Source organism: Brachionichthys hirsutus, chromosome 17 (genome assembly GCF_040956055.1).
Source record: "Brachionichthys hirsutus isolate HB-005 chromosome 17, CSIRO-AGI_Bhir_v1, whole genome shotgun sequence".
NCBI classification, from domain to species: domain Eukaryota; kingdom Metazoa; phylum Chordata; class Actinopteri; order Lophiiformes; family Brachionichthyidae; genus Brachionichthys; species Brachionichthys hirsutus.
Window position 1 is genome coordinate 7,896,282 of NC_090913.1, and position 14,219 is coordinate 7,910,500.

At 39.1% G+C, this 14,219-nt stretch overlaps 1 protein-coding gene across 1 annotated transcript in view; it reads left to right on the forward strand.

The window, feature by feature from the left end:
- Positions 1 to 1,110: 1,110 nt before the first annotated feature.
- The window catches only part of LOC137906594 (zeta-sarcoglycan-like), a 78,719-nt gene continuing 65,610 nt past the window's right edge, over positions 1,111 to 14,219 (forward strand). Inside the window, exon 1 of the mRNA XM_068750880.1 lies at positions 1,111 to 1,320. Coding sequence (XP_068606981.1) covers positions 1,111 to 1,320 — 210 coding nt within the window. The remainder of the gene's footprint in view (positions 1,321 to 14,219) is intronic.

Below are 14,219 nucleotides of genomic sequence, written 5' to 3' on the forward strand. Positions count from 1 at the left end.
GTAAGGAGTGTAAGTCACAAGATTTGACCAAGTGAGGTTTAACTAGATAATTTAATACCACAAATTGTTTGATTTTCATTGGCTATATTGGTTTATTGCTTGATTGATTGTTTTATACTTGAGATGCATCCATTTGTAAACTGACACCCAACATAAACACACATATATAAGTATTAATGTATGTTTTTTTAATCTGATTTTTTTATCTCACTTTTTGGAACAATTATAGGTTGATATTAACATGGCCTATAGACTCTCTCAATAAAAACCCAACACAATTTGAAGAGGCCAAGTCTGTATTTTCTGTTTTTCTTGCAGCCAAAGCAAGAATTAGCATTTTCTTAGGCCCATCAAGGCTTGCTGGAGTCATGTGAGACTTCATGGAGAAAAAGCTTTGCAAGTTTGAATAAAATTCAAGTCAGTGATGTGGTAGGGTCATGCAGCCTCAGCAAATAAGGACTTAATGTGTGTGGGAGAGTGACTGATAAGGACGGTGAGAGGTGCGAAAGTGAGATAGCAGGTGAGTTACGGAGAGAGAGCGGAAAGGGGAAATTCTCTCAAGGTAAAGAGAGTTAGTCACAGATGGACAGATAGCAGTGCCTTACAGCCAATGGCCATATCTCTTGCCACCAATGACTTCTTCTGCTGCTCTACAACTAATGAACTCTGTCCTCTTCTGCTGTCTTATCTGCCCCCTCACTCCCTCTCTCCCCTTTCAATCCTTTCTATCTCTTACTACTGGCTGCCATGCGATCGGTCCACTTCAGTCTCCGCCTCAATCTCATTTTTATCACCTTTGCCTTTATCCTCATCCCTCCTTTTCTATGTTAGTCTGAGGTGGTGAGGATAGAAAAACCTCCAACTTTATGCCCTCCTCTGTCTTTGCATTTTATTTTTTCTTTTGTTGCATGGAGAGAAAATGGAAAACTGAATGTCTTCCTCATCATCTTGAACTAAAACCTCACTCAAAAAAAGAAAGAAAAAGCTAATGAATTCAATTTGTTTGGAAATGGTGTAATTTTGTGTGCATCTATCCTGCATATTGACAATTAATAAATGATAAGTGTCAAGTATTTTCATATGCATTCTTCATATCTGTGATTCTTCCAGATGACCCAGGAGCAGTACATACTTGCAGCGCAGCCCAACCCCCTCCACCAGCGGGGGGCATCAGTGTGCGGCACCCAGGTTTACCCGGCGGTGGGAATCTATGGCTGGAGGAAGAGATGTTTGTACTTCTTCATCCTCCTGCTCCTTGTCACCATGATTGTCAACTTGGCTCTGACGATCTGGATCCTCAAAGTCATGAACTTCACACCGGTAAGAGGCATGTGCGTTTATACCTTTCAACGGTTGCGTCTGACATTTAATTAAAGAAGCCATAACAGACTTCACTCTCGTTCGCGTGTCCTCGCTTTGCCTCGGCTCCACTTGTGTTTTTGAAAATCTGACTTCCGATGCATTTTAAACAGATTTGTTTTTTGTTCATAAACCGAGTGGAGGTTTCACTGTGTATGAAAGAGCAAGAGAAGTGACAGGAGACACAGAAAGTTATATAGACAGAGCTCAAGTTGATTGAAAGAAGGTTTCAGAGGTCAGTGACTTGATGCCATACTACAAGATTAAGCAATATTAATATGAATAACATAATAATAATAATTATTACTTTGGAATTGCACTCATTAGTTCCTGACCTCTGTAAAACCGTTCCGATTTAGAAATTATGTAGGTTATCCTCAATGCAGGATATTACAATAATTGCTTTTGTCTATTTAGAGTTATTTTATTGTCATTAGTTATTTTATGAATCAACATTTAATCAGTGAAGAGTGATGGCATAGAGTTGGCGTGAATGATGGGTTTATTAGTGTTTGCATCACATCTCGTACCAGTGCTCATCTTTCATGTTATTTGACCTTGACCACAGCATTTCAGTAATATTTCATTTCATAATCAGTCACTTCTTCACCTATGAATAAATGTTTTTGAAATGCAGGAAGGGATTCTGTAAGATATACTATTAGAAAGGTGAGAAACCTTTGGGTTTAGGTTCTTTAAAGAGCTGAATCTGAATGCATTTCTGCACAAACATGCTTTTGGCATCGTGGACCTATATATTCAAAGGGATTATGACAGGGACATAAAACAAAAACAATGCCAATAACGGGAAGAACCACATGTAGAAGACATGACCGCTCCTCTTGGTCTTGTTTTCTGTCAGCTGCTAGAATGAAGAATGATCTGTAAATGATTGTGCACTTCCCAGCTATTAATCTCATCCCTAGCCGTGCTGCATTGAAAGTAAGGCCTGCAATTAGTATGGTTGGCACAGAAGGGAAAAACTAAACAAAAACAGACTTAACAGAGAGATCAATTGAATTGTTTTCAGGGAAATAAAAATCCTTGGTGGCCATGTTGAGTTGAAGGAGAGGCTGTTGAATATAGACAAGAAGCGAGGGAGGGGATTGATAGTGTCATTATTTTTAAAAAGACTGTAATGTAGGAAACAAACCTTGAATTAGTGATTCCATATGGCTGAGTTGCAGTAATAAGTAAATTGTTTTATTTACACTGTGTTTGCTTTGCCATCTTTACAGTTTAAGTTTTGTGTCTTAGGTCCGATTACAAACCTCTTGAACCCACTCGACTGCATGGGTAGGCAGAGGAAGGAGTGGGAAATTGGGTGTGTTTGATTACATTTGAGCAAAATGAGACAGGTCACGTGTGTATTTGAACTATTTATTAAGCTGCACGCTATTAGTTGATACAACTAGAAACTGTATAGTGTTGTGAGGAGATTAAATGAAAAATAAATAAAATCATCATTGTTGTTGATCAAGAAGGTCACATTGAAATATTCAGATTAATTTATAATTATATTTTTTCCAAGAATGCATTCTAGGTGTTTTGCTGTTATATAATATATTGCTTATTATCAGAGTATTTTCTCACACTCATGCCTCAAATCCTTTATTCTCATAAATAAGAGTTGCTTTTTATGTAAACTGGCAGATGGTTGTTCATTGTGTGTTGTGCTTCAGTAGCAGGGTTTGTGTGTGAAGTTGTGTATGTGAACAAAGCTGCCAAAATAACGTATTGTGTTGGGACACAGGTCTCAGTAATTCTGCCATTCTGGTTCTTTGAATGAATGGAAGGGGAATATATTTATATTTTTAATATAATTGAATAAAATTGATCAATTATTATAATGGTAGATTCTGTAAGTAAAGCCTTTTCCAACCACATTTTCAGGATGAAAATACTAAATGTGGCCATAATTTCAGCTAGTACAGTCATATAAGCCTCTTAATAAAGGAGCTATAATACAGGACACAACATCCACACTAACTGATAGTACCTAACCCCATCCTGGAAGAGCATTTATGTTTATTAGTTCCACCTGTATTTTCGTAAGTCGTAAAAAACTAATTTGTCCTGAAAGCAATGTGTAAATTGGGATCTGCACACCATTTACAGTGGTGTAGAAACAAGTAAGGGCTATTCATCATGCAAGCAAATTAGGTACATCCACAATATTTAGAAGCTCATCTTGGATTGCAGAAATCATGCAGAACCAGAAACATTGGAAGGAGGGAAAACATTGCTTTAGCCTGACATATAAATCATTACAAACACAAAGTGACTGTCCTGTTATTTTATCTTGAGTAATATGATTGATCATAATTGTAAGTGATTGAACACATCTACGAAGTAATAAAACATATCTTTCACATATTTAGTCAAAAATAACATCTTTATTGGTTCCTCTGAAAGTATTTTTGCTTAAAGTTACTTTGGCCATACATTTTCAGGTTTGTCATAGAGATGTTGAAAGTTTGAGCAGGGATTTGATTAAATGTAATCACCGACGCAGACAAAAAAAAAAGATAACAAGAACATAATACACAGTTATACATCTGAAAACTACATAATCATATCATTATAAGTGAATCCTGAGAACATAGAAAAAAGATCATAGCGTAACTGCATCATCATCTCTCGTTTCAAAGAAGCCTATAGGGAGTTGCTTCCTCTGTGGCGCCATGAGTCATTTCCATCGTCGTTATTCTAATCACATCTACATGGCTGCAGTAGAATGGCGGCCTCTCTCAAACTTTTTTTTTGTTTTGTCTCGAGCTGGCAGATGAGATCCACATTGTGATGGTGTGGGGAGAAAAAGAGATTTGCTTTTGAAGAGACAGCTTTGGCAGTAAATTGGAGAGGAGGGAGTTGTGGGAATGGAGTTTAAGTGTGTGTGTGTGTGTAAGATGGAAACGAAGAGAAAAACTGAGAGGAAGTATCTTTGTATGTGCCAACAATTATTAAACAAAGCTGATACTTGTATGTGTTTGTGTGTGTGTGTTTTTGTATGCGTCTATACTCACGTTTGTGTGTTTGTACTTTAATGTGTGTCCTCTGGGTTTTCACTGCACGCAAATTCAATTTAGATTGTCACTGAGCAACCGGGCGGCCTAATTCCAGGTCTGAATGAGACTATGGTGTGCGTATTAGAGCTTGTGTGTTTGCCGACTGAGCAAATGAGATGACAATGTTTTGTCGGTTCATTATGCATTCTATAATGTGATGTTCTGCGTTCTGTCATAATGGCTCCTCACAAAGTGTAAATGCATTATTTTAAACTTCCTGCGTTGAATTCGTGCAGACGATATGATTCACAGATTATCATAATTGTAGTTACAGTTATGAATTGTGCATCCATGTGCAGAATAAGCACACTTATGCTTACTCAAGGAAGAAATATTCACCATTTCAAGAGTTCAGAAAGAGGAGTGGACTGGATGGCCGTCTCTCAAAGAGCTGCCCTGCCCAGCATGCTGTCTATCAATAGCTTGAACATCCCGGCATCCACTGGCTATGTAGAATGGAGCTTCTCAAAAATGACCAACAAAGTGGAGTGCCAGTAGAAACAGGTGCTCTTATAGTGCTCATTATTAGTGAACACTTGATTACTGTTGACTTTGAGCTGTCCTGTTCTGATTTTTGCAACACATGTTTGAAAGACAAATGGCTTCTCATGAATTTTAACATTGAAAACTCCATTTATAGATTCAAAAATCAGTTAAAAGTATCTCTGATTCACTTGTTCTTTTGGTTGGTGTATAAAGCTACCAGGAACAATTTAGAACCTTTTGATGATGATCATGAACTTTAAAACATTCTGTCCATCATCCGTAGTTGAGCATTTTATCTTCTCAGCTGGATATTTATCCAATCAACATGTTGAAGTAGTTTATTCGGTACTTCCATATAGTTTAAATGTTCATTTTGGAAAAAGTATCACTACTGAGCTGTAAATAAATATTTTATAACGTTTCATGTTAAAGGAGATTAAGGAGAAGAGCGCCAGGAGAGAAATCCAGCTCTCTCTGTAAAGAGCATTTACTCACTGCTGTTTAGCAGACAGTTCGAATTTGTCATTTCATTCAGGCAGGGTGGGGTGATGGTACATGATCCCTGTTAGTGAGTGGAGTGTTCTCCCCTGTCACAGCTGTTCCTGTGATTTATGCTGTTGAAATATATTGTTGTTGTTTATATATATATATATTAAAAAAAAAACTTTTCCACCTGTAGCTTTAAGTTATCTTAAGAGTTAATCAGAAAGACCTTGATAACGACCGAGAAAGCAAAGCAGGGGGACCGGAGCGAGGAAGGGGATAGATTAGAACGAGGAGACAAAAGGGAGACATGGGAGTAAGTGTGTGTGTGTGTGTGTGTGTGGTTTAAATAGTACCCTATCATCTACACTCAGTGTCTCCCTCTTCCCCATGCCTCTGGAGTCCTCGGGGACCGGTAGAGGTGTCTGTTTTACTGCTTCATGGAGTGGAAGTGAGTGGATGAGCTGGCTGAGACGGAAGGTGTGGAGTTGGATGCTGCTCATGTGATCATCATGCATCACTATTTCTTAAGGTTGGTTCACACTTGGTCTCTGTACGCTAGTTTCCTTATATTTTTAGGTTGCATTATACATAATATGATTGAATAAAAATCTAAAGCCAATTTGTTCATGCTGTTAAAATCCATCCATCCATTTCCTAACCGCTTATTCCGTTATCGGGTCACGGGCCAAGCTGGAGCCAATCCCAGCAGTGAATGGGCGAGAGGCAGGGGACACCCTGGACAAGCCGCCAGCTCATCGCAGGGCAACACAGAGACAGACAACCAGCCACACACACACTCACACCTACGGGCAATTTAGTGTCACCAATCAGCCTAGGCTGCATGTCTTTGGTGGTGGGAGGAGGCCGGAGAACCCGGAGAGAACCCACGCAGACACGGGGAGAACATGCAAACTCCTCACAGAACGGCCACAAGCCGGAGACGAACCTGCGACCATCTCGCTGTGAGGCAGCAGTGCTTACCACTGCGCCACCGAGCCGCCCTGTTAAAATCTATTATTGATAAAAGCCAAAGTTAACCATTGTGTGCCACTGAGTAGATGTTCTACATCGCCGGGGATGCAATGTGAGGTCAGTGATTAATTTTGTCAGAAAATACAATGGTTGCAATTAAAATGTTCAATGCAATAAAATTAAAAAACATTTAATAAGAGTATTTTAATTGTTAAATATTTCAGCAATTGTAAAAAATGCAGTCATCATAATCATAAATGGTATAAAACAAAGCATACCAGCGCTGCATGAATGAGGTGAAAGGGCACTGAGTTATCTCTCTCTCTCTGTCTCTGTGTGTGTGTCTTAAATGTGCTGTTGAAGGCAGTATGATCTCCCAAACCTGCTTTACTCAGCTTTTCGTCTAGACCAGCCGCTGTTATTATGGCTGTTCACACCTGCACTGTGTAATTTATCGGTCCCACACGCACGTGCATTTTTCTCACTTTGTCAGGAACAGTGCTGACCTCAGGTAATGGGAGAGTCCAGCGTGAAATACTCTGTCCTCCTGTGTCACACGCGCACACGTTAACGCACACAAACACACACTGAGGAGAGGTCAATGCGATATATCCATCAGACTTCGAGCGCTGACACACCTGATGTTAACGGCTTGAACGGTCACTGCACACACACACACACACACAGAGCGGGAGAGAGAAAATGAAACGAAGGATTTGAGTAATTTCAACATGTAAGACTGACCCATTCACTCAATAATTACTTTTCTCAGCTTTTTTGAGACATTAAAGTAACACAACTCCAAACTCTGTTTATAAAGTTGATAATTTAACGATGCCTTGATTGTGTTATTAGAGACTAATCTGAGGAAGATGAAGCATCTTGTTGCATTTTAACATTGAACAAATCTTACATGTCAATTTGTCAGCGTTCACCTTAGAGGAGCTGATTTAAATGTTACAGCTGTCGATTAATGTTAAATACTTACGTGGGTTTCTTTTAAGATCATGATCCAGTGATATCAAACAGTAGGCTTTGGTATTCTCGTGGGAGCAATACATTTTCACTCTGTCCTTTTCCCCTCACACATTGAGCCATTGAGCAGAGTCAATTTACCTCCATTTCCTTTTGGACTTCCGTCTATCCAACCATTTTCTACAGCCTTTTATCTGCCTTGCGGGTCACAGGAGTTGCTGGAGCCTAGCCCAGCTCGCTACAGACGAGAGGTGGGGTACACCCCGGACACGTCACGGGGCCACACATAGACGGCAAGCACTCGAGCACACAACTCACTCCTATCGACAATTTGGAGTGATCAATTCACCGAAATTGCATGTTTTAGGTGAATTTCAGGAAGTGAAGGTGGGCGGAAACCCAAAGAACTCTGCCATTGGGCCGCCCTTCTCTTGGACTTGTATAAAGATTTTTTTTCATTGAATAATTGACTTACTCTGCGACTTCCACAGCTGTCTGGATCCTGATTGAGCTATTATTAGCACTATAAGAGCAATAATGTTAGGTAGTGTCCTAAATTTAGAAATCTACCCTGTCTTATTACTGCATTTTGGATGAAGTTATGGATTGTGGTGATTAATTATTGTTTTGTAATGACATAGCACAGCACTTATGATCTCTTTCTGCATAAAAAAACAGTCCCGTTTACAGTTAAAATGACAAGTTCTTCTTTACAGGGTTGATTGCCCTCTGAGCTCCAAAGCTTTAAATTCAAGTGACAAGATTCAATGAGCAGTGATGGCAACTAGGCCAGAGAGAGAGATGAGACCATCGGTTGAACTCAACATTTAACAGAGACAATCCATCACCACCCTCGCTCTTTGACAAACGGCTGATCACAGAAGCATGCAGGGCAGAACCGGACACCAGGAGTCCTGTGTGTATCACTCAAGAAGATACAAGAAAAGATGACAAAAGAAGAAAATAAGTCTATTACCACTTTAAATATCCGTTTGCACTAGACAAAGATGTCTTTTTAAAGAGCCAGCTAGATTTTCAGAGAGTCAAGAACTACAACATTAAATCAGTTTGATATGTATTTCCATGCATCGACCCAAGGGTGTATTTCTGTGTGTGTATAAGAACCAAGCACTGTCTCAGTGTATATGTGACACCTAAATCTGAATTTGTCAGCACTTTAGTCCTATTATTTCCAGTGGCAATATGTCAAACAATGATATGTAAGGAACACACACACACTTGCAAATACTGTCAAACAATTGGCCCCCTGCCTGTTTGTTCAGTGTGTGTGTGTGTGTGCGCGCAGAATGTGTTTTGTCTGTTGTTTAAGCGTGCCTATGTGTAAAGGCAAAATATCCATCAGTCAGCAGTTTCAGCCTTGTTATCTCCACTGGCACTCTATCAAAGATATAAACAATGATAAATAATGAACACACTCATCTTAATGGAGTGTGTGAGTGTGTGTGTGCGCGTATGTTTGTGTGTGCGTGCACCCACACCTTTTGGAAGACTTCCTTGTACTTGTTTGCATGCATGTCTATTTGGGATGTGGAGATTTGCGGTCGCTGTTATGCGGACACGCTCAGTTAAGCAAACTTCCATCACGTCACCCTAAAATCCAAAATCTCTACTGTGTGGTTATTTCTGCTAGATGGTTACACACAAACATATTTAACTAATTTATAATGTTTGTAGGAATAAATGAAGCATTATGCAGCCAAGCTGTGGAGGAGAGAGGCGCTCTTGCTTGCAACATCTCACTTGCATAATCTATTCAAGTATTTGGATTCAAATTACAAGTAGGTCAAAGATGTCTGGACGCACACATTTACACATGTTTTTAGCTCTGATGGCTGATTTTACACAGACAGATGCTGCCATACGAATTTTTTATAAAGCATCTTAGTGATGACCCCTCAAAGCATTTAGCTTTACTTTTATTCTATCATCTAGGTCAGGTCGTCCTCGTGAGAAAAGTTCCATCACAGAGTCCCTAGCCGCCAACTTATTTCAGCTTCCATTCCACTGTAACCTATAAAAAGGCTTCATAAGTAATCATGGAAAAGTGAACGAAAAGCTTTGCCCTACAAAATCATAAAATGAAGCATATACTGTATTAATAAATGTCTTAATCAGTCTGTTGACATACATCAGAAATTATTTTTAAAAACGACGTTTTTACAATGCTCTATTGGCCCATTAGTGTTTTTTCAGCCTTTTTCTATAAGATTTGGCGCAAACTTAAATTCATGTTTCCAAGCATCTGAGTCAGCTCAGACATCTTATCAGCATCTGTAATTTCCCTAAGTATTCATTTTAAATTCCTTACGCAGTTTTTAATCTTTCTAAAAAAGCAAAAATGAGAGGGAAAATATTCAGGTGAAACAACCACCTCAAATTGCCAGGGCTCATACTTAGTTCGCTGTGCATGCAATGCTGTAATGAATCGTATTACGGTGGAGGGCCAGTGGAGAGCATTGTGGGCTACATCTTCATTTCCTTGTAATTTGCTTCCTGCCAAATTTCCAATATGAAATTGGTTTATAGTTATTACCATGTTATTACTGCATACTGAGAACCAGTATAGAAAATGTGCAAAAGACAAATCTAAAGAATGACTTGCCTTATACAGCAAAACCTTGACCAATATGTATGTTGTTCACTGAATATTTGATTGGAGCTCACTGGGGTTTATCTTTGAACTAAACTAGAGCTTAGTGGAAATAGAAACTATCATTTATTGTTGGTGCAGGTAAGGTGATGTAAATACTATGTGTGGCCAGAAAGAGTGAAAATAATCACCAAAGCCTTAGAAATGTCAAATTGTCTGGTGCTTTCAAGCCTTAAGGTGGTTGGTTTGTGTGGTCACGGTTATTTGTATGTTCATAACCATATATAACTAACTAATAACACATATGGATTACCCTGGCATGTGTAACAACTCAACTCTACCAAGTTCATTAGAATGAAACGATTCTTTCCCCACTCAAACCCTTTCCATCTTTGAGAAGTTATGGCTTTCTAAATGGCTTTGCTGACGTATTTATAGACCCATTGATCTGAACTCTGCAGAATAGAACTTGTGATTTGGTTGTGCTGGCATGTTGTAAGGAAAAGTGATGTTGCCAGGCATGGGACAGCAGCTATTGTTTCATTCATATTTACATAAAGATTTGTACAAAAACACACAGAGGTGCAGGGACAAACAGCGTTCCATTCCACATTTCAGACAAAAGCCTCTGGTTCAGTCATTTATCATTTTACAGCACATTTATATTCTGTGCTTTCAACTGTCTGTTGTTTCCTTTATCTTGCTATTGAATTCTTTATCCCTCATCTCAACAAATTTCACCCCCTCTTCCTTTGGCCTCATTTCATCCCTTCCGCTCTTCCTCTGCTTCCTCCCATTCTCTTCCTCCTGTCTTTTCTTTCTTTCTTCCACTTCCCTTCAAGGGCCCCAATGGCAGATTCCCCACCTCTTCTTTCATCCTAAATCTTCCTCGTGTCTTTTATCCCACATCCTTCGTCTTTTTCTCCCATCTACATTTGTGTCTTGGGAGGGTACCCATCCCCAGTAGAGTGTGTGTGTGTGTGTGTGTGTACATTGCCAGACTTCCTGCCTGAAACAGAGGGATCAAAATAGATTAGTCTGGTTTCCCCATCCTACCCCTGTTTTCCCTCCTTTCTTCTCCATCAGGAAGATGAGGCAGAGAGACAGGTGATGCTCTGTGATATGCCCTCTTCTGGTGGAGGACCAAACTGAAAACAGACACAAAATCATGCTATTATGCTGGGTCCTAAACATGTCGGAAAAAGTATTGATATACTGTAACTACACGGGATGGCATTACCTTGGCCTCCAGCACCACCGTGAGGAACCTGAGAGCTATCTTTGATTGTCCCACCTAAAATAAAGTTCAAGAAGTGCCTTGTTTCTCAGTCATTAGTCCATAAATGTTTCTTTCATATTAGCCTCTCTGGACTGGCTCCATGTAAAATCCTTCTCCTCTCATAGAAATGCATCAATGGCCAGGAACCAGCATACCTTTGAAGAGTAGATAGAACCCCATGCCCAACCAGTGCACAGTGTTCACAGAATATATTCTATGCTTATTTATCACATCTGTATATTCTCCAGACACGTCTTTTTTTTTTGTACGGTAGGATATTCCTCTTTATTTTATACCCTGAATGTATAGAATCATAATTGAGGAAAAATCTCAATTGTTTAAATGTTTCTCTACTTAACTTTTAGAACGTTTGCTTTGTTGAATGTGATCAATATAATTCAGGAAAACAATAGTTTTTCTATGCAAATTCTTATATTAAAGCTTTTACTGTGCCTTTACAGATTTTGCAAGGCCTGCACTTTTCTGTCGCTCTGGATACAATGACACTGGTTTTTAATGAAACAGTGTTCATTTTGAGTTTTTGACATTTTACAAGATGTGTTCAATATTTTAAGGGAGCAATTTTGAGATATACTGATAAAAGATGATGATAGATGGTCAGCGGAAGTAAAGAATGGTGTTATCAATGGGCATTGTTTTGTCTTTGTATATAAGCGTGGGCTGACATTTATTGTGTTTTGCTGCCTCGTGGGGATTACTTTCATATGTTGGGAAGCTGTATTCAATCATAGTTTCTGCTGTATAAAGAGAAAGGGGTGTAGTTCCCATGGACCATATGTGGAACACTGTCTTCCATTCATCTATTTATTTATTTTTCCTTTTCAGCTAATACCTAATCATAAACCCCAAGATAAGTTTTGATTTCAGATAAAAATGATTCTCAAATAACAAGAGCTTTATATTTATTTAATTAATCAGAATGACAGAAAAATTCACATCGAATATCTATCTAATATGTCACACTATGAATTATCATTTAGTGAAACATATTAGCTTCAAGTCATATGACTTGGGTTACCTGTTGCACAACACAAGGGACATACTGCAGTTGTACGTAGTTTTGGATCTTTTTTTTTTGTTGAGTGATGCTGAAAACTGGTAAAATAATAAATTACTGTTTCCAGCAGAGCTGATTACATCATCAAAAAGAGAATCTTTCCCTTATAATTTATCTCAGTTTGACATTGTCGTAGAAGCTGCCGTGTCTTCAGAGGGAAAATGACCCCAAGCATTGCAACGCAAACTTCACACAATAGAATTTGAATGTGCTTGTAGACGCAAAGGAGGAAACATCCGGATAATGAGGTCAAATGTCCTTCTGCGGAATGGAAATGGGATATAAACAATCTTAATGAGTCATCTTTATTTTTGATCCGATATTGGAGATCAGTCTATTGTGCTGTGAGGAAGAGCTCTTTTTGGTTACATAATGGATTGAAGTTCTTTTTCATCTTCTCCTTCTGTTTTGTCTTTTCAATTCAAAAATCCTGTCAGAGACACCTGTCTTGCTGTTGGTGCTCTGGTGATTTCCTTGTGTGTCTGAATTCAGGACGACACCTGAAGGTACTCCAGCAAAATGGAATGCAAGCCAGATGAAGCCTCGTGGGATCCATGTTGGAAAAGAAGATTGTGGTAGCAACAGTGTAGCTCTGTCGGATAATCCAAACTCCAAAATCCAAGGACACAGAAAGATGGTTTCAAAAGCCCTGCACTACAATCCACAACTGTTTGCATAGGTTCTTAGAAACAGTCAAAAGAAAGGGATGCAGTTTTAGGTGTGAAATCTAAATTTATTTTGCTGCCGGTGTCTCGTATTACTTTTCCTCTGCCCAGTCAAATTACATCCATCTCGCCGCACAAACATAGACGGCCTGCTCTGGTAATCCCCCCGGTTAAATAGATAACCAATCGGCTTTCAGCCAATTCTATCAGTCTGAAGAGATTGCAGCAGGTTAATTGTTCATGTTGAGGTCAGATGAAGCTCGTACTTCAACCGATAACAGCCATCAGTCAGTCAGCCAATGTTTGTAAGATGGTCTGTATGAAGGAGAGCAACATGGAGGCAGAGCAAGTGAAAGCAGTGTGTGGGTCTATTTGGTTGTTTAGCTGGTTCGTAGTAACTGCAACAGACTCCAGGCTGGATCTCGCCACCTACTGCCTGTTACAAAGACGAGATGAAACGGATACGGCTGGCGGTTTGTCAGAGGAATTTCTTTTAAATTCCAACAGCACTGTGTGTTCCAGTAGATTTAGTCATTCTACAGTATTTCTTTTTTTAGATTAAATCATTAGGTTCAGGAGGCAGGACCATGATTCATCCACATCGCTCATCATCTGTCCAAACCATCTCACAATTGCAGAAGAGAATAGAGATTCACTTTCCCCCGGGCATGACAGAGCAGACCGGCAACGGCCAAGCATCTGAGGCCTCGCCTCCCTCAGTGAGGGTTCGGACATCACAAACACCACAGGGTTCTAATCTCTGGCTGTGTTCCACGTTGTTTCAATAGGCAGTATATATATATATACCAATTATATATACCTTGATCAACATGGCTTTCAAAAGACAATACTTTTTGTTCTGTTTGAATCCATTACGGTAATTCTTCAGTTGTCTTTCAAATGGTTTGAGACTTCAGACGCCAACCTGTCGATGTTCTGGATGACATTGTTTTACAAATGATATGTGTACTTTAAAAGTTACTTCCCTTGAGTCATGCCCTCTCAGATAAAGATGACTGAGCAGATCCTATGCAGAAGCCCAATATAAAAGATTAAATCAAATCAAAAAATCAAATCAAAAATCAAAAACACTTTAGTATCCATGAAGTGCATTAACATTCAAATACAGTCTAACTTATATTTTAAGTATTTGCTAAATTCATAGAGCTTATCAGGATGTCAAAGATTTGATTTAGCTTTGGTTGACATTGTGCAGAAGGCTTAGGCTTGATGTTCTATT